General features: G+C 38.4%; 2 protein-coding genes across 2 annotated transcripts; both read left to right on the forward strand.

Moving 5' to 3' along the window:
• The first annotated feature begins 898 nt into the window (after nt 1-898).
• On the forward strand, nt 899-2,173 carry LOC132904235 (uncharacterized). The gene has a single exon (XM_060954156.1). The coding sequence runs from the start codon at nt 1,146-1,148 to the stop codon at nt 2,016-2,018; it is 873 nt and encodes a 290-aa protein (XP_060810139.1). The 5' UTR covers nt 899-1,145; the 3' UTR covers nt 2,019-2,173.
• Nucleotides 2,174-12,409: 10,236 nt separating this feature from the next.
• LOC132904319 (putative nuclease HARBI1) lies at nt 12,410-27,536 on the forward strand. Its single transcript, XM_060954245.1, has 6 exons — nt 12,410-12,958; nt 15,132-15,254; nt 15,336-15,517; nt 15,596-15,728; nt 21,005-21,137; nt 27,118-27,536. Exons 1-6 carry the CDS (start codon nt 12,410-12,412, stop codon nt 27,534-27,536), a joined length of 1,539 nt encoding a protein of 512 aa, XP_060810228.1.
• Nucleotides 27,537-27,978: the final 442 nt, after the last annotated feature.

A 27,978-nucleotide genomic window follows, 5' to 3' on the forward strand; every position in this document is an offset into this window, starting at 1 on the left:
CTTAGATAGTATTTTAAGGACAGCTTCAATATCTTTTCTTTATGAAAACGAATAATTAAGCTGTAACCTTAATAACAGAAGATAAGTAGATGATATAATTAGTGTAATATGCTGTATGTATAGCTTTATATAATCATCGATATGTAAACAAAACTATAGGTAAACTGTTTCAATAAAATTTACTAATTTTAATTATTGAATGTTTTATTTTGATCCCTCTTGTTTAATATTTCTCGCTGATTTCCGTGTTTGAAGACACGGGTATTGTAATTCTTAGATATCAGTTAGTTAGTTAGTCAGTCAGTTACTTAGTTCAAATGGCACCTTGAAACATTAAAAATTGTCAGTAACACAATTTTTTTTTTAAATAGACAAATAAAATCCTTGAATAACTTCGGAATCCAAGTAACGCTAGTAACTAGAACAAGCGAGTGTGAGCAAGCGAGATTATCTAATATATCTTAGATCTCACTTGCTCACACGAAGTAATAAAATTGCTACCCACTTACTTTCAAAGGAACCACTACCTATGTTAGGGACGTGTGCATAAAAACTTTCAACCTTATTGAATTGACATAAGTCTGGCAGTCGCAGGCTTCCCTCTATAGGCAAATCTTATGCAAATAATGAGAGACGACGATATCTCGATCGACAATTATCGGGCCCAGTTCGGCCATCGTTGATTACCGTCTCTTTCTGTTTTGTTTTGTTATATGTCATAGAATAATAAACTGTTTTACTTAGTAATCATTGGTATTAAAGACCGTATTCATTTGATGGAATATTTATTCTTTTTAAATATGCATGTGTGTGTGTATCTACTGGAACCACAGTGCACGCTATTTTAACCCGTAAGAATTTTAAAACTATGACTGCAGATATGAACGTGTAGCGACATGCAAACTTGCTGAATTGCATTTTTATGTAGAGCGACTGGCGATCGAATCCCCTCCGTTCCCAGTCGTCTCGTGAACTTTATCGGTTACGCACATATATGTATTATAAATTATTCCATTGGCAATAAATCTATCAGGAAGTTATTCGTTTCACTCCCTAAGCCCCACCAGCACACGCGACACTGGTGACCCGCGAAAAAGTGAACAAAAGTGTAGTAGTAATTTCAGACTCAAAATTTATTGTGAAAAATGAACCCACAAGTGCCACCTCAAATTGACCAGCCTGTTAAAATTCCGGTACCACCGCCCGCCGTCGCCGGTACTTCGACCATGGCGGACACGGAAGAGAAATTAGGATATGGGTTGTCTGCAATTAGCCTAACCAATAAAATTCCGGATTTTTGGACAGATCAACCGAGGGTTTGGTTTATTCGAACAGAGGCGATATTAGCACCACAGAAAATGGGAGATGATTCTAAATTTAATATCGTCGTATCAAAATTGACTAAGGATGCCATTCAACAAGTATCCGATTTACTTATCGATCCACCAAAAACTAACAAATTCGAAAGTCTGAAGGCCAGATTACTACAAATTTACGAGGAGTCAGAAAACAGGAAAATACAGAAATTGATCGGGGAAATGGAGCTTGGGGAACAAAAGCCTTCCCAGCTATTGCGCCGCATGCGCGATCTCGCAAGGGGTAAGATTCCTGACGAAACCCTTCGTATATTGTGGCAAGGTCATCTGCCACCAGCGGCGAGAGCTGTTCTTGCGGTGACGGAGAATGTGGATTTAGAAAGTTTGTGTGACATTGCCGATAAAATCCAAGAGACGACTCGGCCTGAGAACGTCGCCGAGGTTTCCCAGGTCTCATCAGATCAGTGCGACAAAATTATGGCAGAGATAGCCAAAATAAATGTTCGGTTGAACCAAATGGATACGAGGTCAAGGTCAATCCAACGCGACAGAGGTAATAAACGTTCATCATACCGTACGCGCAGCGCTTCCCGGCAGCGTACACCCAATAGCCCCGATTGGCTCTGTTTCTACCACTACCGATTCAAGAATCGTGCCAAGAAATGTGAGAAACCATGTGCTTGGAAAACTCCGGAAAACTAACGAGAGTGCAGCCAGTGGCGGAAGTCTGCACCGTTTTGCCATCCCACCGCCTTTGCGTAACAGATTTAAATAGTGGACTACGTTTTTTAGTGGATACAGGTGCTAACGTTTCGGTGATTCCACGCAAAAAAAAATCCTTTAGTGATAGTGAGTGCTCGGATTACAAACTGTACATTCTGTCAGAAAAGTATCGGGAATGGATTATTTATTTATGGTTCCAAATTCAAATTTTTGTTTTTTTTGTTGTTGTTAGATTGGCACAACTGTTTTCCATTTTGGCGCGGAGTTTGAGTTGCATCTGTTGTTTACATTAAATACAGTGCTATTTTTAGTTATATCATATCTAGTGTGTATTGCTTATTTCATAATGGATAAAAACATCGAACAAAGAGTTTGTCTTAAATTTTGCATTGCCAATGGAATATCGTGTTCGGAGTCACTGAAAATGTTACGGAAGGCTTACGGTGAATCGACTTTATCAAAAACTCGTGCTTATGAGTGGTACAAAGCGTTCAAAAGCGGTCGAGATGTGATGGAAGATTTGCCTCGCTCTGGTAGGCCATCAACGTCTGCAACTGAAGTTAACATCGCAAAAGTGAAGGAAATAGTGACTGAAAATCCTCATTCAACTTTGAGAGAGATAGCCACCGAACTTTCTGTATCTCACGAGTCGATCCGTACCATTTTAACTAATAATTTGGGTATGAAACATGTTGCCGCTCGGCTAGTCCCAAAAGACCTGAATTTTTTTCAAAAACTCAATCGCATGAGAGTCGCTGAGGACATGCTAGAACGAGTCAATTCCGACCCAACATTCATGAAACGCATTGTTACTGGTGACGAGACGTGGGTTTACGAGTTTGACATGCAAACTAGTCAACAAGCTTCGGAGTGGCGCCTTCCAACTGAACCGAAACTGAAAAAACCACGCCAAAGTCGTTCAAAAGTCAAAGTCATGTTGACTGTTTTCTTTGACTATCGCGGTGTTGTGCACTCGGAATTCTTGCCGGAAGGTCAAACGGTAAATAAAGAATATTATTTGAGTGTTATGCGGCGTTTAAGAGAGCAAATCCGACGAAAAAGGCCAGATTTGTGGAAAGAAAATTCTTGGATTTTGCACCATGATAATGCACCTTCGCACAAGGCCATCATTGTGAACGAATTTTTAACCAAACACTCAACAAATACCATCGAGCAACCACCATATTCACCAGATATGGCTCCAGCCGACTTTTTTCTTTTTCCTAAACTCAAATTACCACTTCGTGGCACCCGTTTTCAATCGGTAGAAGACATAAAAGAGAATTCGCGGCGAGAACTGACCTCAATTCCGGAAACAGCGTTTAAAAATTGTTTTGATGATTGGATTATTCGTTGGCGTAAGTGTATCGTTTCTAAAGGAGCATATTTTGAAGGTGATAAAATAAATTTGGATGAATAACAAACAGTTTGTGTATTATTGTTCTTTTCCTGCTACTTTCTTGACAGAGTAGTATGCAGCGAACGGAACAGAGATAAAAACGTACGGCTCTCAAACTTTAGTGTTAAATTTGAACCTAAGGCGTTGTTTTCGTTGGACATTTGTAGTCGCGAATGTGAGTCAGCCGATTATTGGAGCAGATTTTTTAGAACATTTTAAACTGCTTGTGGACTTGAGTGCACGTAAGTTAGTCGACAAAACTACCAGTTTAGGCGTTATAGCGTCGCTCGTGTGTCACAATAGTGAACTTCCGATAAGTACAATAGATATGCAACAGCCGTTTTCGGATTTATTACAGCGATATTCAGAGATTACGAAGCCATTATCGTTTAAAGAACCAGCTAAACACACGGTATACCATCACATAGAGACAACAGGCCCGCCTGTTTTTGCAAGAGCGCGACCCCTTCCACCGGATAAATACAATAAGGTAAAAGAAGAGTTCCGTATTATGCAGGAGCTGGGGATTTGCCGGCCTTCAAAAAGTCCTTGGGCCAGCTCACTCCACGTCGTGCCGAAGAAAAACGGTGAGTTGCGACCTTGTGGCGATTATCGTAGACTTAACGCTATAACGATTCCCGACAGGTACCCTATTCCTCGCTTGCAGGACTTTACATATCTTTTAGCAGGAAAGAAAATATTCTCTAGTCTTGATATAAAAAGAGCCTACCATTTTATTGAAATCGCGCCTGAGCATGTTGAGAAAAGTGCAGTTATTACACCTTTTGGCTTATATGAGTTTCCTAGATTAATTTTTGGTTTACGTAATGCAGCACAGTCATTCCAGCGTTTTATGAATAATACTGTACTACACGGTCTCGATTTTGTATATTGTTATATCGATGACGCATTAATAGCTAGTAGTGACGCAATCACCCATAAAAAGCATCTAGAGATAGTATTTCAAAGATTTGTAAAGTATGGTATCTGTATCAACCAGGCTAAGTGTAATTTCGGCAAAGAAAAATTAGAATTCCTAGGCTATCAAGTATGTACTGAGGGGATACGACCTTTGGAAGACAAGGTTCAGGCAATTAAAGATTACCCAAAACCGGAAACAATTGCGCAATTACGTCGTTTTTTGGGTATGCTCAATTTTTATCGAGCTCATCTTCCAAACGCCGCATCTTATCAATCCGAACTTAATAAGTTTTTACACGGTGCTAAAAAAAATGACAAAACTGTCATACAATGGTCGGACGTAGCTATAAGAGCTTTTGAACAATGTAAGGTGAGTTTACAAAACGCCTGTACTTTGTTCCATCCAGTAGCAGACGCACCTTTAGCACTTATGACGGACGCCTCAGACACATGTGTTGGTGCAGTATTGCAGCAACACGTGGGCGGTACCTGGAAGCCGCTAGGTTATTATTCCAAGGCTTTATCATCGGTTCAACGTAAGTATTCTACTTATGATCGCGAGTTACTCGCTATATATATGGCTATAAAACATTTTAGGAACCTGCACGAAGGAAGGTCTCTCATCATATACACAGATCATAAGCCGTTAGTTTACGCATTTTCTAAAATAGGTACCGATAAAGAGACACCTAGGCGAACAAGACAACTTATTTATATTAGTGAATTTTCTACCGACATTCGTCATATTGAAGGTCCAAACAACGTAGTAGCCGACGCACTAAGCCGCGTAGAATCAATAACGTGTCCCACGACTGTAGATTTCGCAGCGTTGGCAAAAGCTCAGTCCCACGATGAGTTTATAACAAACAACGGATCGGATAACATTCAGCTGAAACACATTTGCTTACCTAACTGTAACTATAATTTATATTGTGAATTATCAACAGGCAATGTTCGTCCATATGTACCAAACAAATTTCGTAGGATAGTTTTTAATAGCGTACATAACCTTAGCCATCCGGGAATAAGAAACACACGTAAATTAGTTAGTTCAAAATTTTTCTGGCCAACCATGAACCGAGATGTAGGTTTGTGGGCAAAAACATGTATTCAGTGTCAAAGATGTAAAGTCAACAGACATACTTTGTCTCAGCTACAACAGTTTCCTGAATGCGATAGGTTTGAACACATTCATGTAGATATTGTTGGTCCTCTTCCAACAACAGTGGATGGTTATAGATATTTAGTAACTCTCATAGATAGGTGTACAAGATGGCCTGAATGTTTTCCAACTAAAGATATAACAGCTGATACGGTAGCACGTGTAGTTTACCAGGGTTGGATAGCACGTTTTGGATGTCCACATACGATAACTAGCGACCAAGGTCGTCAATTCGAAAGCGATTTCTTTAACCGCCTTATGCGTTATATGGGTGTGAATAAAACAAGAACTACACCATATCACGCACAATGTAACGGTATTCTGGAACGTTTCCATAGATTTTTTAAAGCTGCTCTTTCAGCTCGTTTAGATAACACTTCTTGGGTAGAAGAGTTACCAACTGTAATGTTAGGTCTTCGTGCAGCACTCCGTAGTGACAGTGGAGTAAGCGCTGCGGAGATGGTGTACGGCCAAGCGTTAAGGTTACCCGGAGATTTTTTCGACACTACGAAAACTCAGGTATGCAATCCCGAAACATTAGTTGAAAGGATTAGAGATACTATATGTAAATACAAACCTGTGTCGTTTTCTCAACATGGCTCACGGACAATTTTCGTTCATCCTGATCTTAAGACAAGCGAATATGTTTTCATTCGTAATGATGCAGTTCGAAAACCTTTACAACCGACTTATGACGGTCCATATAAAGTCATACAACGAGGAAGTAAGGTATTTGTAGTGAGAGTCAAAGACAAATTAACACGTATATCTATAGATAGGCTCAAACCCGCGTATGTACTCCAAGACGATGATTTAACAGTTACGCGGAGAAGCAATTTATGCCCTGTACCACTGGATCGTGAAGAAGGTACAGACGTAAGGTTAGACGTATCTAAGAGTATCATGCCACAGAGAAACTTGTCAAGCACTGTGCAAATAGAACACAGCACAGAAGGTACAAATACAGATACGCATCGTATAACGCGTAGAGGTCGCATCGTTAAAAAACCCGTTCGTTTTGTTCATTTTCTAGGTTAGTTACAAAAACATATTTGTAATTTCGTTTTATCTAATACGTGTAGTTTGGTAATAAATATATAAAAAACCATACATGTTAATGCTAATTCGATAACTGTAAAAATATTATTTTTGTGTAACAGTGTATTGTATTTTTGTATAAGTACATACAGTTTCTTTTTTGTAACAACTTTATTTTGTACTTCATGGTTCTTTTCTATAGCAATTTTATTTTGTACTTAACTTTGCAGAGTCAGTAGGTACTATGGAATGTAACTCCATAGGAACGATGTGTTTGTAATTGTTCATGTGTAGATTGATATATCAAATTTCATTACTTTGATTTTAAAACTGTCTGTAAGATGCACTGTTTATGAACTTAAGTATTTAAGTAGTATAAAGTGTGTCATGATCATAGTGCATTTTGTGTATGAAACTAAAGTATATATTATAATTTTAACAAACTTTTATATATTTGCTTGATTTTGCAAATCGGGTTAATGTTTTTTACAATATTATTCAAAATTTTGTATACAACCATTTTTTTTTAAAAAGGGGGGAATGATGTAGCGACATGCAAACTTGCTGAATTGCATTTTTATGTAGAGCGACTGGCGATCGAATCCCCTCCGTTCCCAGTCGTCTCGTGAACTTTATCGGTTACGCACATATATGTATTATAAATTATTCCATTGGCAATAAATCTATCAGGAAGTTATTCGTTTCACTCCCTAAGCCCCACCAGCACACCCGACAAACGCGATCGTACATATCGACATCGTAGGAAGTTTAAGTCCTTGTCAGCATGGACATAAGTATGTTATTACCATGATAGATCGTTTTACACGTTGGCCAGAAGCAGTTCCAGTTTCTGAAATAACAGCAGAAATAGTTGCAAAAGTTTTTTATGAAACGTGGATATGTCGATTTGGTACATTTTATAAGTTAACTACGGACCAAGGTAGACAATTTGAGAGTAATTTATTTTGTGAATTGTTAAAATTAATGGGTATTAAACGATCTCGTAGTAGTCCTTACCATCCTCAATGTAATGGAATGATAGAACGTTGGCATAGAAGTATGAAACAGTCATTAATGGCACGTCTTACTGAAAATAAATCATGGTGTAATGAATTACCTACAGTTCTTCTAGGATTACGTTCAGTATGTAGAAGCGATAATGGTGTGAGTCCCGCAGAATATATGTATGGTCAAGCAATTCGTTTACCTGGTGATTTTTATGATATCACAGATAAACGAATTAGTGATGAGAATACGTTTTTACAACAATTAAGAGATAATATTAGGAATTTGAAACCAGTTTCGAGACAGTTAAGAGACTCACGTACATTATTTGTTCATGAAGAATTAAATACCTGTAATTATGTTTTTATTAGAAATGACGCGGTACGAAAGCCATTGGTTCAACCGTATGATGGTCCTTACCGGGTTATTGATAGAAAATGTAAGGTATTTACAGTCCAATTAGAAAATAGAGTAGTTAATATATCAGTGGATAGATTAAAACCAGCATTTTTATTAAGTGATCAATCAGATACGGTGGATGGAAACTATGATGCCAACGTTAGCAATAAAATAATTATTCAGGATAAAAAGGAAAGTAAAGAGAGCGATATTGTGATGATATAGCGGGCAACATTGTAGGCCCTTCCGGGGAGACATCGCGTCACCCTGCGCCCCCCTCGTCCATACCACGCCGTTCCCAGCGCCCGCGTCGAGGACCGCCCGTGCGCCTCATTGAACAAGTCAGTCTTTAAACAACGCGCGGACCGGTGCGGTGTGCACCTCTTATTAGCGAGCGAGTTTTGTATTTCTTTTTATAAGTTACCGAAGTAAAGTTGTTATCCCGTAGTTGGCTTTTACTTCTCAATCTCGCCAGCGCTATATTGGCGCTCCAACGTGTGGGCCGTGTGCTCTTTTAGTTATTCGCGTGTGTTGTTGTGTTCTACGACGGAAAAACGCCGTTTGTCACGTAGTCACGAAGACTCAAAAGCTGGACATAGTTTCGCGACAGAAGTGTCTGTTATATTCCGCGAACAGCATAATTTATTTAGGTTTTGTATCTAAACTGTTTTGTGTACCTATCGTGACAGCGTGTCTGTTTGTTCCCACGATAGTGGACAGTTTACGAACCTAAATACCGTTTTAATAATACAAAAACTTACCAAAAATAGTTTCGTGTACCATAAAAAAAAGAACCGTTGTTTGGGTACGTGAACAGTTAACGTACCTAAATACTCTTTTGTGTTGAGACTTTACCTACCTGCAGTGAACAAAAACTTACCAAAAAGTTTTAGTGTACCCAAAAAAAGAAAACCGTTTGGGAACCTATCGCGACAGTGTTACTGTTTTGTTTTGCGATACATGTGTAGGTACTACAATACTTACGACTTTTTTTTACGCGGCCTGACTTTTTAAGACTTTTTATACAACTATTGTGTGTGTTGGACATTATTTATAAAGACTGGTGAACGTTGTGATAGTGCGTCTGGACTTTCGTGAACTCTTATTTCGACATACACGTATTGCTTCATCGTGTTACCATGGTGCTTACGAGATCTCGCGCAGAGAGTTCGTCGGCGGGCGCTGCTCAAGCTAATGTGGTGGCGTCGCCGCCGCCCACTCCGGAGGCTGTACAACAACCTGCACCTGCGCCGGAGGCTGTTCCATTGCCTCCGCTTGCTCCGATCATGATAACAACCGAGCAGCTGAGATTTTTAATGGAAAGGGTAAATGGCCCACCATCTGTAAGTAGTTCCTTACATGGTAATTTCGCAAAATGCACAGCACGATTCGACGGCGAGAAGTCTAGCAACGTGGAATCTTTTGTAGACGCCATAGAGGTCTATAAAGATTGTGTTGGAGTAAGCGACGAAAACGCCTTGCGTGGCTTGCCTATGTTACTCACCGGGTTGGCTGCGACATGGTGGCAGGGTGTGAAGGATCATACCCCAACCTGGTCTGCCGCCATCGAAGCACTCAAACAAACGTTTGGACCAAGGTTGCCCCCACACAAAGTTTATCGGAAAATATTTGAAAGGGAACAGCGTAGTAACGAAGCTACAGACCTTTTCATATGTCACATCAGGGCATTAATGTCACAGTTACCACTTCATTCCCTGTCGATGACCGTGCAATTGGATATGACGTACGGTTTGCTACATCGACGTATTCGTGAAAAGGTTTCGCGTTTGGAATTTTCTACCTTCGCTGAGCTTATTACTATGGCCCGTCGTGTCGAAGATATTTTGGATGAAAGCCGAACATCGACCAGCGATCTTAAACCGTTATAGAGTAAGATCCCAGAGCCGTAAGACACAACTTATTTTCTAAAGAATGGATCTTTCGATTCTCAGTAGTCTTTCATGTACTTTTAATACCTGCATGTTTGTGAGACTTGCCCAGTGACACCTGCGCAGGTACCAGGCGAGAAAGGTAACTAAAAATCACAGTTACTTAACTTAAATTTTTATGACTGATTTTTATATATATTTTATAGACTATTACTCTGAAGTCATATCAGAGAAGTCAGACGCTTTCCATGCGCCAGAACTTTTGTCAGACGCTTTAAAGCTCTATCAAAAAAAAATTAACTTAATTTATTTTTAAATGTCTGACTTTTATATATGTTATTCAGATAACTATTACAAAGTTGTATTAAATCAGTCAGACAGTTTGTAATGACCAAACACCCCTTAAACACAAGAATTACTCAGCCTCGAGTATGAGCGCGATAGCACAATGCGCATGCGCGTCAGAGTAAAATATCTAATATTTGAAAAGTACTTACTGTTTTCAATTTCATATTTTTGCATATCTATTCAAATACGATGAAATTTATAATTAAAATAATAATTAATCATTTTTAAAATAATATAATATATTGCATATAAATAGGGAAAAATGAATTTTTTTGTAGCAATAGCCTTTCAAAAAGAATGATTTTTAATTTATTTAAAAAAATATATCTATTATAATAATTTCAATAAAAAAATAATTATGATTAATCAATTGAATAATTATTTTATTGTCTCTTTATCATCTTCATCATCAAAATAATCATTTGAATTTTCATCATTTATTAAATCTCAATACTGTCCACTCAAGTCATCGTCCTCATCATCAGTTAGATTGTCGTTGCTGGCAGAATATTCCGTAAAAATAAAATCATAAACAATTAAAAAATAGTATAGTAATAGTAAACCTATAACATATAAATATAAGTGAAAGGCGACTAAGGGATAGGCTTACAAACTTGGGATTCTTTTTTAGGCGATGGGCGAGCAACCTATCACTATTTGAATCTCAATTCTATCATTAAGCCAAATAGCTGAACGTGGCCATTTAGTCTTTTCAAGACTGTTGGCTCTGTCTACTCCGCAAGGGATATAGACGTGACCATATGTATGTAGTCTACTTTAATTTCGACACCACCGCAACGGCTTCGATGGTCCAGTGGTTAGCGCGTGAGACTGTGAAGTTGGCGGTCCGAGTTCGCGTCCCAACAATAACAAGATATATAATTTTTTATTATTATTAAAAATATTTTTTTTGTGTTGTTTGAGTATTTATTAAAAAAACTGAAAATCAAAATACTACATATAATCATACGGTAAAAATATTTTGTCTGTACATTTAATATTTTGACTGAAACAAATAGAGAATTTTTTTTACATTTTTATTTTTATATACAGTAGGTATGCAATATTTTAAAAATGATTAATTATTATTTTAATTATAAATTTTCATCGTATTTGAATAGATATGCAAAAATATGAAATTGAAAACAGTAAGTACTTTTCAAATATTAGATATTTTACTCTGACGCGCATGCGCATTGTGCTATCGCGCTCATACTCGAGGCTGAGTAATTCTTGTGTTTAAGGGGTGTTTGGTCATTACAAACTGTCTGACTGATTTAATACAACTTTGTAATAGTTATCTGAATAACATATATAAAAGTCAGACATTTAAAAATAAATTAAGTTAATTTTTTTTTGATAGAGCTTTAAAGCGTCTGACAAAAGTTCTGGCGCATGGAAAGCGTCTGACTTCTCTGATATGACTTCAGAGTAATAGTCTATAAAATATATATAAAAATCAGTCATAAAAATTTAAGTTAAGTAACTGTGATTTTTAGTTACCTTTCTCGCCTGGTACCTGCGCAGGTGTCACTGGGCAAGTCTCACAAACATGCAGGTATTAAAAGTACATGAAAGACTACTGAGAATCGAAAGATCCATTCTTTAGAAAATAAGTTGTGTCTTACGGCTCTGGGATCTTGGACTATTATGTTCGACCGCAAAGCCTACTACTGTACCCATTTCTCCGACGGCTTCGCAGTCGACAGTATCTTATAAGAATAAAGCTCGGCCGCACTGTAATTACTGTAAAAAGTATGGTCATGTGAAAGATGCCTGTGAAAAGTTAACCAAACAGAAACTTGGCACTGATGGAGAACCACGCGTCTCAACTATCACGTGTTTCGGGTGCGGTGCGCCCGGCGTGATCCGATCCAACTGCTCGTCTTGTAAAAAGACAGAACCGGTTCCGTCCGTATCAACTTCCTTTCAATCTGTTTCTGCAAATAGTGTTAATATAGATTCGCGAGTGCGACCTTTGTTAGAAATAGAAATTTATGGTGAACGTGGTAAAGTGCTTATAGACACAGGTGCCAAACATTGTATAGGCAGTGTTAGTCTTAGAGCTCATTTAGTTAAGTATGGCCATAAGTTTGAAAATGTATTTACTGAGCTTAAATACGCGGACGGGCGGGCAGTTGCGCAAATTGTTGAACGTACGCAAGTTAGGGTTAGGGTACGCGATGTCTCTTTAGATGTTATGTTTATAATGTTGCCCAATGCTACTGAAAGTTTGTTGGGAATGAATTTTATTCAGGACGCTGGCATGGTATTAGATTTTTCTCGCGGTATATGGTTTATGAACCACGATAGGGTCTCTCAGCCCATCGTCTTTGAACCTAATGGTGGTAGGTCATACAAACCTTTACATTGCTCGTCTGTGGATCTTCGCGACGATGAAGGATTCCACTTAGGTAAGGACGAACGACAGCAGCTGTCCAACCTTCTGAATGTCAATGAGGACATTTTCACTCCAGGGGGAGGACCCACTCAGTTTGCTGTTCACCACATTGATACCGGAGATGCCAGCGCCTTAACGCGTTACGTGGGTAAATCTCCTGTTATTGCGCATCAGCGCCATCGCGGTAGACTAGCCAAGTCACAGTCGGGTCGACCATGTAACTTGGAGGGGGAGGATATAGCGGGCAACATTGTAGGCCCTTCCGGGGAGACATCGCGTCACCCTGCGCCCCCCTCGTCCATACCACGCCGTTCCCAGCGCCCGCGTCGAGGACCGCCCGTGCGCCTCATTGAACAAGTCAGTCTTTAAACAACGCGCGGACCGGTGCGGTGTGCACCTCTTATTAGCGAGCGAGTTTTGTATTTCTTTTTATAAGTTACCGAAGTAAAGTTGTTATCCCATAGTTGGCTTTTACTTCTCAATCTCGCCAGCGCTATAATGAATCAATAAATTACTAGTAGAGGTCGTGTGGTTAAATTGCCAGTAAGATTTAAATGTTAAAAAAAAATTTTTTTTTCGCTTTCCTAAAAATTTCTATTAGTCTAAGAATAGTAATTTTATAAAACTGATTAGATTAAGTTATTGTAATAATTTTATTTTTTATGAAATTAGATTAAAATGTAATTAGTAATATAAGTCAAGTAATGTATAATTATTCATGTAGCCGACTGTACTTTTAGTATTAAAATATTGATACAGTATTATATGTTTAAATGTACTTTGTAATATTTTAATGACGAAGACTGAATTGTTGTAACAACATAAATGATAAAGCTGATGCTTAGTGTAATATGGAATTTTCAAACTAGCAAAAGCAAATATCCTAGTTACAAATTCTGTATTGCAAAAATTGGTATTTTTCGGTATCATACAAATTAGTTGTTTAAAGTTTATAATTTTTTTGAATATTCATAATGAGTCAATATAATACTAAGGAACAAGTAAATGTCGCCTCAAACAATGTTGTTCATGAAAATATGAACAAAATGCAAGTGACACTGGTTATTGTTGCGTGTTAATGGGAACTCTGGTTGGATTAATTATTGTGAAATATTGCCATCAGAGGACAAAGAAGTGGCTTAATAAGCAAATCGTTGGTGCGGTGACTAAGATTACGTCCGTAGCACAGACGGTCTTTCAACAGCCACAGGCAGCCAGCCGAGTGCAATTTGACGCCTTAGATTCATAGAAATGCTATTATGTGTTGCGTTGTATTCAATGGTCATTGTGTTAACATTACATACCAATAGTTACTCATATTAAATTTGTGAATGATAAAACATTTGTATGGCATTTAATAAATTTTTTTTTGTATGTAAAAAATTGGGGGGTGTAGTGTAGGGACGCAATGTAAGTGTGACTGTTATGTGTCAGCGATTTTGTATGAGAGCGACGAATGAATGGCGTGTGGTCAGTTACTGCGCACTGGTCCTCACGCGTATACGTATAGTTTAGTTATTGAAAATTAATTCATTAATAAAAGTTAATTATACATACATACATACATACATATGATCACGTCTATATCCCTTGCGGGGTAGACAGAGCCAACAGTCTTGAAAAGACTGAATGGCCACGTTCAGCTATTTGGCTTAATGATAGAACCGAGATTCAAATAGTGACAGGTTGCTAGCCCATCGCCTAAAAGAGGAATCCTAAGTTTATAAGCCTATCCCTTAGTCGCCTTTTACGACATCCATGGGAAAGAGATGGAGTGGTCCTATTCTTTTTTGTAATAGTGCCGGGAACCACACGGCCAAAGTTAATTATATAGAACAATTTATTATTGAATATCAGTGGCGGTGCTCCCAGTAGTTTAGGACCCTCACACTATAACAAAATAGGCACTCAAGAATATTTTAAATTAAACAAATTATTTAATTTTTACATATTTAGTAGGAGCTTATAGATTCAAAAAAAGTTACTATTTCAGCAAGTCCAGTGGCTTATTGAAGTTATAAAATTGGGTAAAAAAATTGAAATACAGCTTTTTAAGGCGGAAATTATTCTTGATGTGTTATACAAGTGATATGTGAAGTAATTTTCGGCCATTAATATAGATTTTACGTTCCTATTCATTTTATTATTTCAAGATGTGTGATGACGAGCTTGTGTTATTTGAGTTCCTAGAAAACGATTATAATACTTCTTTGCGAAGACGAAGGCTCTTAGCTCGAAATCAGTTTAACCCCTTTGATTGGGAAGATACGGAGTTTATGAAACGACTAGTTGTGCTCGCGACTTCGTCCACGTGGAATAGTTATTTTGAGCATCATTGAACCACCAAATATGAATAATTTACCCCGTTTTTTTCACATTTTCCATTATTTCTTCGCTCCTAATAGTTGCAGTGTGAAGCTATGTAGCCTAAAGCCTTCTTCGATAAATGGTCTGTTCAACACGAAAATAATTTTTCAATTCGAACCAGTAGTTCCTGAGATTAGCGCGTTCAAACAAACTAACTCTACAGCTTTATAATATTAGTATAGATACCTATCGACTGTCAAAAAATTTGCTGACGAAACTTTGTGAAGAGATTCGGCCTATGATGAACGTCGCTAAAAGAGCTACCAATTTATCTGTAGAGACAAAAGTAAGTGCCTGCTTATACCTTTACTTCGTAATTTACTTTTTGCAAGCAAATCAATAACAAAGGTAATCTATTTTGTTTTAGGTTTTAACTGCTTTATCTTTTTTTGCAACTGGTTCTTACCAGAGACCTATAGGTGATATAGGTGGGCATTCCTTGGCTCAACAAACTGTTTCAAAAGCAATTGCTCAGAACTCCATGGAAATGAGAGAAAAATATATAGTTTTCCCAAGAAGCCATGAAGACCGAAATAAAATAAGGGCAAGGTGACAAAACAGTATCCATATTTTTAATTTATTGATATTGGTAGATTCATACTATAATACATTTTTAAAATTTTCTAGATTTTATCAAAAATTTGGCATTCCTGGTGTTCTAGGGTGCATAGACTGCACACAAATAGCTATTATAAGACCTACAGAAAATGAAGAACGATATTTCTGTAGAAAACATTACTATTCATTGAATGTTCAGCTTGTAAGTACTTATACAATCATCTGTTAATCATTTATTATACATACATACATATAATCTTTTTTTTTTCCTGTGGGTAGTTGCCGTGTGGTTCCCGGCACCAATACAAAAAAGAATAGGACCACTCCATCTCTTTCCCATGGATGTCGTAAAAGCCGACTAAGGGGTAGGCTTATCAACTTGGGATTCTTCTTTTAGGCGATGGGCTAGCAACCTGTCACTATTTGAATCTCAATCCTATCTTAAAGCCAAATAGCTGAACGTGGCCTATCAGTCTTTACAAGACTGTAGGCTCTGTCTACCCCGCAAGGGATATAGACGTGATTATATGTATGTATGTAATGTATGTATGGGTAGTTGCAGGCAAAACATTAAAAAACAGCTGATCCTATATTTTAATTATTTAATATTTTATTTTTAGTACTTTTAATTAGTTTTATACAACAACTAATACTACAATCATTAAGTTAATGATATAATAAAAGGAATACCTGCACCCACCTGCCTGCCTTGTGGATAAATTTTCTTTTATTACACAAGCAAAATGGACACACAGCGAAATTTACAACTGGAGCAAGTCCAACAGACGCAGAGGCAACTGGAAACTTCATTAGCTTGTCGCATGGCAGACTTTGAGAAGAGGCTTACTGCAGCACCATCAGCAGATATAGGTCAGTTGCAACGGGAGTTCCGGGACTTCAAGGAGTGTGTTTATTCCATTTTTCAAAATTTGCAACAGCAAATAAAGGATTTAGGCTGCAGAGTGGACTCCTTGGAGATGAGAGGCCGACGGAAAGTGCTGGTGCTAAATGGTGTCACGGAAGATCCCAATGAAAATATCAAGGTAATAGTGAGTGATCTTCTTGCTGATAAATTTAAGTTAACAGATTCAAGCGCACAAATAAAGATCTGTCACCGCATTGGAACTAGAAGGCCAGACCGAGCTCGTCCAGTATTAGTGAGTCTCCGCTCTCAGAAGATAAAATCTGATATATGGAACCAGAAAACAGCACTAAAGGGTACCAAAATTAGTATTGCCGAATTTCTCACACACACAAGGCAAAGCGTGTTCTTAGCGGCTCGACGACATTTCGGTATGAGGCACTGTTGGACTCTCGATGGAGTTATCAATATTAAGATCCCAACTGGTGAGCGTGTTAAGATCGCAACCGAAGGTGAGCTAAATACTTTAATCAAGCGATTTCCAGGAGAGGACATATGCAGTGACCAGGGCTCGTCGACGGCAGTAGACAAGCGTCCACCCCCAAAAAGAACGACCGCGGCTGTAGTCGATAAAAGGAATGTGACCCGACGGCAGACACAGGCGGTCAAATCTAAGTTGCCACCACCTCCGCATACAAATTGAGTCTGTTGGCCTCTTTCACTTCCATCTCCCTGTGTATGTTTTCACGCGGTGCTTATTAATTTTGTATTTCGTTGGTTGGTCCACTATATTTTGTTAAATGCGAGTGGGTAAATTCCTAGTTTTCTCTTAGTTACTGATGACTGATGTAGGTAGTTTTGTTTGTTTTTCTTTTTTATCTGACAGCCGTCGTTTTCCTGTCTTAATGACAGGCGTCAGTTGTCAATTTTCTTTTTAAAGTAACCGTCATATACTTTGGAATGAATCCAATCGCTATAAAGCCCGCCATACACTCGAGATTTGTCTTTTGGTGTGTACATAATATTTTTTTTTTTTTTTGTTTCATATTTGAGTTTCTCTATTTTTCTTTGTCTGCTTGTGTCATAGACCTTATAATAAAATTTGTATCTGTATCAGTTATCAGGTCCGGCCGGCAGGTTGTGCAGGAACAGACTTAAAACTACACCCTACATACATAATATATTAATATATATATTTTTATAATTTGATTATTTATTATATTTAAATTAACCTATTTATATATATACAATGCAGCAATGTGATAATATTTTTTTATCCGAAACCTTCTGCTCTGCTGAGGGATCTGGTGACTCAAGTTTTGTTTCCTGTGATTCTACAATGACCTTGGGGGCTTTTGTTGATAATACATTCCACAATTTTCCATATAATTTTAATGTGTGTCATATCAATGCACAAAGCATTCCTGCGCATTACACAGACTTCATTGAAACGTTTTCTTCCGTGCACCTTGGCGCAATTCTTGTGTCCGAAACCTGGTTGAAACCAAATTTACCTTCGACTAGCTATTCGCTACCTGGCTTTATCTTAATACGAAACGATCGTGTCGGATCCCGGGGAGGCGGCGTTGCCATTTATTTAAGAAGTGATATACATTACCGTGTGCTCGCTATGTCACCTTCTGAATACACCGCCAGCAGCGAATATATATTTCTTGAGGTCTCGTTTAAGGGAGTCGGAGCCGCTTTGGGAGTATTCTATTGCCCCTCTTCACATATTAATTATTTCAGTGCTTTTGAATCTCTCCTTGAGTCGGTTTCTCCAGATTACACACACCATCTGATCCTAGGAGATTTCAATACGTGTCTGATGAAGGATGACTCCAGGGCCCAAAAGCTGCGGGGTATTGTCAAGTCGGTCAATTTCTCAATCTTACCATCCGGTTCAACACACTTCACAGAACATGGTCCCTCTTTGCTTGACTTGATCATTACCTCTTCAGCTGGTCTTGTTGCCAATCATGGTCAAGCGCCCGCTCCTGAATTCTCTCATCACGATCTTATTTACGTTTCCTATAAAATTAAAGTTCCAAGACCAAAACCAACCATAATGAAACTCCGTTGCCTTTCCAAAATAAATAATGATGCTCTTACATCTGATGCAGCTAGGATAGATTGGTCTCCGGTTTTGTCGGCTAATGCAGTGGATGAAAAAATTGCTAGTTTTAATAATGAAGTATTAGCACTGTACGATAAACATGCTCCCGTACGTGCCATCAAAATAAAGCGCCCTCCTGCACCATGGATCACGGAGGCGGTACGTATCGCCATGAGAAAACGAAATCGTGTTTTTAGAAAGTTTAAACGGGATCGTACTAACGAAAATTGGTGCTTATATAAGGCTGCAAGGAATCTCTGCAATAGATTTTGTAGAAATGCAAAACGCCAATATTTCTCCGACAACATAGAAAATGTTTCTCCAGCTAATATGTGGAAATTTCTTAATTCTCAGGGTATAGGTAAAGTACAGAAATCATGTTCAAAATTCCCTTTCACTTTGAATGAGCTTAACAATCATTTTTCCTCAGTTCCTCTTTTAGATGAAAATACAAAATTAGCTTCGATCTCTTCCATTCTTGCTTTGCCTTCTCCCGACGGTAGGCCATTTGAATTCTCAGCTGTCACTGAAGACGACGTATACAAAATCATTCATTCCATCTCCTCTAATGCCGTTGGTCCAGATCAAATAAGTCGTGTGATGTTAATTCCAATCCTCTCTTATATCCTCCCTATCATCACCCATATTATTAATAACAGTTTCTCAGAAAATCGCTTTCCTCTATCATGGCTTATGGCCTATGTACGCCCTCTCCCAAAAATCCCAGATCCAACTCATTTGAATGAAGTACGTCCTATCTCCATACTTTCATTCTTATCGAAGGTTCTAGAAGCATCTGCCTTTAACCAGTTATCAAAACATCTACTTGATAACCACCTTTTAAACAAATATCAATCTGGTTTTAGGCCGGCGCATAGTACCACCACTGCACTTCTTCGAGTTACAGAAGACATTAGAACGGGCATGGAACATAAACAAGTCACAATTTTAGTATTAATAGACTTTAGTAACGCATTTAATACTGTTGACATTGATATCCTTTTAGCCACCCTTTCCCGTTGCAACGTCTCTTCTTCAGTGATTTCTTGGTTCTCCAGTTATCTTCATGGACGCCGGCAACAGGTTCGTAACGGTACGGATGAATCAGACTGGTGCGAATTGAAAGCTGGCGTCCCACAAGGCGGTATTTTGTCTCCTATTTTGTTCTCAGTTTTCATAAACTTGCTTTCATTATATATTAACTGTTTCTATCATTTCTATGCTGACGACTTGCAGCTTTATGTACAGACGAATATTGATAACATGGAACAGGCCATTGATTTGCTGAATCATAACTTAAATAAAGTTCTAGACTGGTCTAATCGATTTGGCATTTCTGTTAATGTTAAAAAGTGTCAGGCTATAGTAGTTGGCAGTTTCTATCAGATTAATAATATTGACATTAACACCTTGCCACCGCTGATCTTTGACGGAACTATTATTGAATTTAGTACGACGGTTAAAAACCTTGGCCTACATATTGATACCAACTTACATTGGGATTCGCACGTTGTTGCAACCAGTCGGAAAGTTTACAGTGTTCTGCATTATCTGCAACGCTTAAAACATTTTCTTCCAACAAAGACGAAGATTATGCTTACCCAAGCACTTCTTCTGCCTATAATTGATTATGCTGATGTGTGTTATCTGGATTTAACTGAAGAGCATCTCAACAAATTAGAACGTCTTCTAAACAATTGTATTAGGTTTATATTCTGCCTTCGGAAGTACGATCATATTTCTGAAAACCGTTCTCAGCTAAATTGGCTCCCCATCCGTAACCGTAGAAATCTTCACATTTTATGTCAGCTCTATACCATTCTCAATAATCAGCTTGCCCCAGACTATCTTAAAAAAGACTTCCAACTATTAAGTTCTACTCACGAAAAAATCCTTCGTTCTTCAAATAAGTTAACTCTTGCTATCCCTTTTCACCGTACAGGTATTGCCTCCAATTCTTTCGCCGTTATGGCTGTTAGGCTCTGGAATTCACTTCCCGAGTCCATCAGGACATCCCCAAGTCGTTCTAGTTTCAAATCGCGGGTAAACGGGTTTTTCCTGAGTCGCGAGGGTATTTAATATCGCCTTTTCACTCATTTCGGTAATCGCTGCACCTATTTATTTATGTATATTGTTTATCTATTGTAGTTTTTATGTATGTATATTGTTTATCTATTGTATTTTTTATGTATGTATATTATAATTATTTTATTTTATATTTTGTGTAGGTATAAATATATTTATTTAGTTTAACCCCACATGAAGTTCTCTGTAAGACCCAATGGTTGACTGGTAGATAATGCTTCTAGCATTAAGTCCGCCAATTGTGCTATACATTTGTATCTTGTGCAATGAAGTTTAAATAAATAAATAAATAAATAAATAATCACATCTTCATCCCTAGTGGGGAAGTCAGAGCCACCAATATACCACCCTATAAATTCCATAAATTATTTTAAGCTTATTATTTAGTTGTAAGAATTGGCAATTGAAATTTTAGATTTGTGATGCAGATATGCAAATAACAAGCGTGGATGCTAGTTTTGGAGGGGCCACACATGATTCCTTCATATGGAATTCCCATCCCATTAATAATAATTTGGAAAATTTGGATGAAACAACATGGTTATTAGGTAAGATGGTACATTGGTGTAAACTTAAATATATTTATTTTTCTATCATAAGCTTTAAAAGCACAGCCTTTGTATCAATGGTACGCTATAGCATACCATTATACAAAATGTTTTATAATACATTTGCAATTTATTATTAAAGTTAGATTGATTTTGATACTCAAGAAATTTTATTATTTGTCAGCTTTATTTTTCCCCGATTGCATTTCATTTTATATATGTACATAATATTAATAATATAACTACTTTAGTGTAAAGTTTTAATTTATAAGCAAAAGACTTGCACAAAAGATGATTATAATAATATAAATTCATAATATTGTTAGTCTGTACTATTATGTCTATATCGAATGATTAACTTCACTGTCTCTAAGGTAATCACTTTCCAGGTAATGTTTAGAAGGATTTAGTGTTCCAGTAAAACAACTTAATGCAGTTCACGAAAGCTTCGCTTATATTGGTACCGAAATTATAATTAGCACATACAGTACATAGAGAAAACGAAAGATAAAGTTCACATAACACAAATTACACAGAGTATAGAAGTACAGGTTATGTGTGTTGTGTTGGTCAGTAGGCTGACACGGGACGACTGGCTCTACTTAGCTATCGGCTACAGGAATGCTGATTTGGCGCAAATACATGAGTGTGTACACCCCTACATCACACCCCTCCTAAAATTTGTTACACAAAAATCGACAAATTTTACAATAGTTAAAAAAAAATGTTGTGTACAAGTCTCCACATCTGTTATTTCTATATTTGCGCTGAACTACGAATTAAATTATACAAAGCGATAGGATATCAACAATATGTTATGACTACAATTTTACAATGATCACAAGTTATTTATAATTTAGAATGCCAGGGTTTTAAGGACTTATCGCGACTACAAAAAAAATACGATACATAAAAAAAATGACTTAAAATTACATAAACTTGAACGATTTCCAGACACAGGTGTAGGTAGCTTTACGCGATAATCACTCTGTGTTTACCTTTCTCTGCCTGCGCTGGTGATGATCGCTGTTCAATGGCTTCCTCCAAAGATACTGTCAATCGTTTATTCAACCAGTTCTTCGTACTTTTAGTGCATCTCGCGAAACAAAAATAAATGCAGCAAACCATACATAAAACTGTACCGACACTTATGCAGATCAAAATGACGTTAAAACTATCCATTTTTGACTTCATATCGTTGACTTGATTTATGTTGTTTTGCGTATAATTTACTTCCTCTAACTTAGTTGAATATTGACCCATGTTGAATGAATGTCTTTGAATAAAAAAAATTGACTATTAGATATTTATTGCAGTAGTGAAACTGATCAAAGATGCGTTATGACTGTGACCGAAGAAAGTATCTTTGCGGAAGGAAAAAAAAAATATCTGCCCTAAAATACTTACTATTTCTAAGTAAAACGTACGGGTTTTTTGATGACACGGCCGCTGCGTGAAACTCGCTGCGTTGCCGGGTCAGTCGCGATGCTAGGTTGCGACATCTGCTTACCCGTGTCGATAACTATACTTGGCGCCTGTGTTTGCGCGTCTGAGCTATTAATTAAGTATGCCGGTTTCAATCTATCTATCGAAATTACTGAACGGCGATTTGGTAGTTGAATTTCGAATGTTTTTTCGTTCCTCCTAATTACCTTAAATGGCCCATCGTATGGAGCTTTCAAAGGCTTTCTCACCGTATCATCTCTAACAAAAACATGTGTGCATGACTTAAGATCCGGATGCACAAACCATTTGCGATTATCCCGATGAGTGTTTGAAATTGGCCGTAATTTATCAATTGACTGACGAATATTTTCTATATACGTATACGAGTCGTCAAGTATAGTTTCCGACGAGCTAAAAAAATCATTTGGAAGCCTTAGTGTTTTTCCAAAAGTATACTCAGCTGCGCTTATGCCGTTTTCGCTGCGCCCTACTGCGCGTAAACCATACAGCACTGTCGAAAGCTCGTCAACCCAAGATTGATTGGTTAAACGAGACATCAGTGACGCTTTTAAACTGCGATGCCAACGCTCGACAAGGCCGTTAGCCTGCGCGTGGTAGCTGGTTGTTCTTATCCTGTTAATGCCTAAAACTTTAAGCAAATCTGCAAATAGTTGACTTTCACACTGTCGACCCTGGTCCGTCGTAAGTCGGACCGGGCATCCATACCTGGTTATCCAGTTGTCGTAGATGACTCTGGCGACCGTCTCTGCTGTTATATCCTTGATTGGTATAGCCTCAGGCCACCGTGTACCTCGGTCTATGATGGTTACACAGTACCTGTATCCGTCTGGTGATGTAGGTAATGGCCCTACTATGTCTACATGAATATGTTCAAAGCGTTGTGCATGCTGAAATGTGCCATACTCTGAAATCGTATGTCTGGTGATTTTCGCTTTTTGGCAACTGACACAATTTTTTGCCCATCTGCCTACGTCAATGTTCATGTTAGGCCAGAAAAATCTGTCCGATAGCATTTTACGCGTGGTGCGTATACTAGGATGACTAAGTTCATGTATGCTATCGAATGCTAAACGTCTGAACGCCTCCGTCAAATATGGTCTTATTTTTGAAGTTGAAATGTCGCAATACACCTCTTTTTTAACTGTGGGTAAAAGTATACGTTTGATTACAACATTATTACTACTTACGTTTCCTGCTTCATGCTGCGCTAAGTAGTTATCAGATTTCTGCGACTCGGCTAGTTGCTCGTAATCGATGCTTGTGGGACAGGAAATAGTCGCGACGCGCGATAACGCGTCGGCGACCACGTTATCGCTGCCTGCTACGTGTCGTATGTCCGTTGTGAATTCGCTTATGAACAAAAGCTGCCTTGTTCGACGAGGTGTTTCTGACTCTGTACCTATTTTCGAAAAAGCGTGTACCAATGGACGATGATCGGTATAGACCGTTAACGGCCTTCCCTCGAACAACTTACGAAAATGTTTGATGGCGAAATAAATCGCTAACAATTCTCTATCGTAAGTGCTGTAACGCTTTTGAGTATCTGATAGACGTTTAGAAAAATAGCCCAGGGGTCTCCACGCACCTTTGTCCAGTTGCTGTAGAACCCCTCCGGTACATGTGTCCGATGCGTCTGTAAACAGTGCTAGCGTAGCGTCGCCGCTCGGGTGTGACAACGTGACCGCATTCTGTAACTGTAACTTACATTCTTGAAACGCTGCGTCAGCATCCGGCGTCCAGTTGATGGGAGATTTGTCGTTCTTTTTAGCGTTATGTAAATATTGAGATAAAATAGCTTGACTTTGAACCGCATGTGGAATATGTTTTCTATAGAAATTTATCATGCCTAAAAAACGTCGTAATTGGTTAACATTAGCAGGTTTAGGAAAATCTGATATGGCTTGTACCTTGTCTTGTAGAGGTCGAATTCCTTGTGCCGAAACGTGAAAACCAACAAACTCTAGTTCCGATACTCCAAAACAACATTTAGACTGATTAATTGTTAATCCAAACTTGTTTAAACGCTCAAATAATAGTCGAAGATGTTCCCTATGTTCTGCCTCACTTGTACTTGCTATGATGACGTCATCGATATAACTGAATACAAAATCCAACCCTTGTAAGACTGTATGATGCATGAACCTTTGGAAGGATTGCGCTGCATTTCGTAGTCCGAAGGTCATTCTCGTAAATTCGAAAAGTCCGAATGGGGTAATTATTGCTGTTTTCTCGATGTCGTCGTCATTAATGGGTATAAAATGATAAGATCGATTTACGTCGATACGTGAAAAAATTGTTTTACCTGCCAGGACGTAGGTGAAATCGTGCAGGCGCGGAATGGGATATCTGTCCGGTTTGGTGATGGCGTTTAGCTGCCGATAGTCACCACATGGCCGGATGTCTCCATTCTTTTTCGGGACGATATGCAGTGGGCTTGCCCACGCGCTCTTGGATGGCCTGCAAATACCTAATTCTACCATTAACTTAAATTCTTCTTTTACCTTCTGCAAACGATCTGGCGGTAACGGTCTTGCTCTAGCGTGAACCGGTGGTCCGGTTGTCTCGATGTAGTGCTTCTCTGAATGCTGTGGAGGTTCTTTAAAAGACATGGGTTTCGTTATGTCTGGAAAAAGTTTAAGTAAATCGTGATACGGATGATTTTCGGATAAAGTCGTGACAGATGCGTTAATACAACTTTGAACACTGGCAATAACATTAAGATTTGTTAGCGTGTCGATTAAACGCCTATTATTTAAATCAACTATCAGTTTATAGTGGCTTAAAAAGTCTGCTCCTATAATTGGTTGTTTAACGTCAGCTATAATAAACGTCCAACGTAATTCGCGCCTTATGTTAAGATCTAGGGTCAATGTGCGAGTACCATAGGTTTTTATTTGAGTCCCGTTGGCTGCAAATAAAACATAATCGTTTGAATCGTGCATGAAACTGCGTTTATTAGCCGTGGGGGGCAATACTGACACATTGGCACCTGTATCTATTAAAAAACTTAGCTTACTATTTTTATCCGTGATACACAACCGACGGTTTGTTCCCTCGATACAGCTTCCCGTCGCCGACTGTACGGTTGCTAGTTTTCCGACTTCCATGCGCAGGGGTCTCTACATTTCTTCGCTTCCTTCCCGAACCGGTAGTGGAAGAAACATAGGTAGTTCTCTTTTCTCGTACCAGATTGATCTCTTCTTTGGCCATAACCGCGTCCTCTGTACCGCTGATTCGACCTACTGCGACTGCGCGTGTTAAACTTCCCTCGTCGTAGCTCTGCGACTTCTAAAGTAAGCTTTGCTATGGCCTCAGATAGGTGATTTGACTGCTGCTCCTGTGTGACGGCTGCCACTTCTATTGGTCGGGTCGTCTCCATCACTTTGTCTGCTACCTCTGCGAGTTTGTCAGCATCTTCCAAGGTGGTGGCTGCTAACACCGTTCGCAATGCCGTCGGGAGATGATTCTGCCATAAAACTAGCAGCGTCTGTGACGATACGCGCGTTCCTGCTAAGCTTTTCATACGCCTGAGAAGTTGTGAGGGTTTCTGATCGCCGAGCTGCATCTCGCCCATGAGTTTTTGAATGCGTTTAGTCTCTGATTCTTCATAGATGTCTAGTAGATGTTTTTTCAAAGCATCATATTTCTTGTCCTCAGGTGGTGTCTCCAAGAACGCTGCTACTTGCTGTATAACTTGTTTGCTCAGTTTAGCAATGAGTAATTGGTACTTTGCGTTATCGTTGGCCTTTTGAGGAGCCACTGCCGCTTCGAAATGTATAAACCACAACGCCGGCTGGTCCGTCCAAAATTCGGGAATGCGCGCCGCTACAGAAATCAATACAACCTCCGGTTTATCTTCCTCCGACATCTTCGTTACTTTTCACTGTCCGCAGAGAGTGAACTGAAGGGTACCGAGTGTGAGTCAACCTACCGACGCTTGAAATTGAGTCGCCCCGCCAAACGTTACTTGCACTGAAAGTCACTTTACTGCACACGGGTGTCACCACTGTTAGTCTGTACTATTATGTCTATATCGAATGATTAACTTCACTGTCTCTAAGGTAATCACTTTCCAGGTAATGTTTAGAAGGATTTAGTGTTCCAGTAAAACAACTTAATGCAGTTCACGAAAGCTTCGCTTATATTGGTACCGAAATTATAATTAGCACATACAGTACATAGAGAAAACGAAAGATAAAGTTCACATAACACAAATTACACAGAGTATAGAAGTACAGGTTATGTGTGTTGTGTTGGTCAGTAGGCTGACACGGGACGACTGGCTCTACTTAGCTATCGGCTACAGGAATGCTGATTTGGCGCAAATACATGAGTGTGTACACCCCTACAATATGAATTCATATATTAAAACATCACATCTTTATCCTTTACGAAGCAGATAGTCTCCTTCCGAAAGACTACATTTAACTGGGTGATTCGAAATTAAATTAATAAACAAAAGTAATAAAAATATATTATGAAGCATATTTATTACAAAAAAAAATTTTTACAGGTGATTCTGGCTATCCACTGAGGCAGTTTCTTATGACACCAGTGGTAAATGCTCTCCCTGAAACTCCGGAAGGCCACTACACTAATGTACATGTTCGAGCCAGGAATATAATTAAGAGAACTATTGGCCTTCTAAAGTCACGCTTTCGTTGCCTCTTGACCCACAGAGTTCCACACTATAAACCCCAAGTTGCTGCATCTATTGTTAATGCTTGTGTCATTTTACACAATATTTGTAATAAAGCAAATCTTACAGCACCAGAATTGAGTGATGCAGACAGCTCTCAAGAAGCTCAAATGCAGCCTACCAATCTTGCTGAAGATACTGTGAGTAGCAGCCAAAACAACCAAGCACTTCAACAGGGTGTAGCTATTCGGAATGATCTCATTCGTCGACTGTGGGATGTCCGGCGTTCCTGAAATAAAAGTTATTAAGTAAAAATTATAAATTATAATGTATACTAATACTAATGTTAATTTAAATTAATTAAAACATAAGTTTTTAAGTCCACTTTTATTTTATTATTAGGATAAATTTTATGTTTCATTAGATTAAAATTTGTTTAACTTTATATGGCATTGTTATAAAATTTAATTACATTAATAGTTTAGTACCCAATTGAGTAACTATTAAATTTCTGTTATTAAAGTGTGTTATAGATTTAAATAAATACTGCAGTTAAAATATAAATATAAAAACCTAGATAGTAATAATTGTTTGATTTCTCGGATTTCCGCCAACAGTTGTCCCAAGAGATTAGTATTTCTTTCCTCTATTTCGGCTCTGCGGCTCGAGATTTCTATGAGAGATCGGCGAGCCGCCTCCTGGGACACGGGCGGGTCCCGTCGCAGCGCGCGGCGT

This window comes from Amyelois transitella, chromosome W (genome assembly GCF_032362555.1).
Source record: "Amyelois transitella isolate CPQ chromosome W, ilAmyTran1.1, whole genome shotgun sequence".
Lineage (NCBI taxonomy): Eukaryota > Metazoa > Arthropoda > Insecta > Lepidoptera > Pyralidae > Amyelois > Amyelois transitella.

Coding starts and splice junctions, on each gene's coding strand:
- LOC132904319 (XM_060954245.1), top strand. CDS start 12,410: ATGTTGCCCAATGCTACTGAAAGTTTGTTGGGAATGAATTTTATTCAG. Junction 15,729..21,004: donor ATTCATTGAATGTTCAGCTT/GTAAGTACTTAT, acceptor TTGAAATTTTAG/ATTTGTGATGCAGATATGCA. Junction 21,138..27,117: donor TGAAACAACATGGTTATTAG/GTAAGATGGTAC, acceptor AAATTTTTACAG/GTGATTCTGGCTATCCACTG.
- LOC132904235 (XM_060954156.1), top strand. CDS start 1,146: ATGAACCCACAAGTGCCACCTCAAATTGACCAGCCTGTTAAAATTCCG.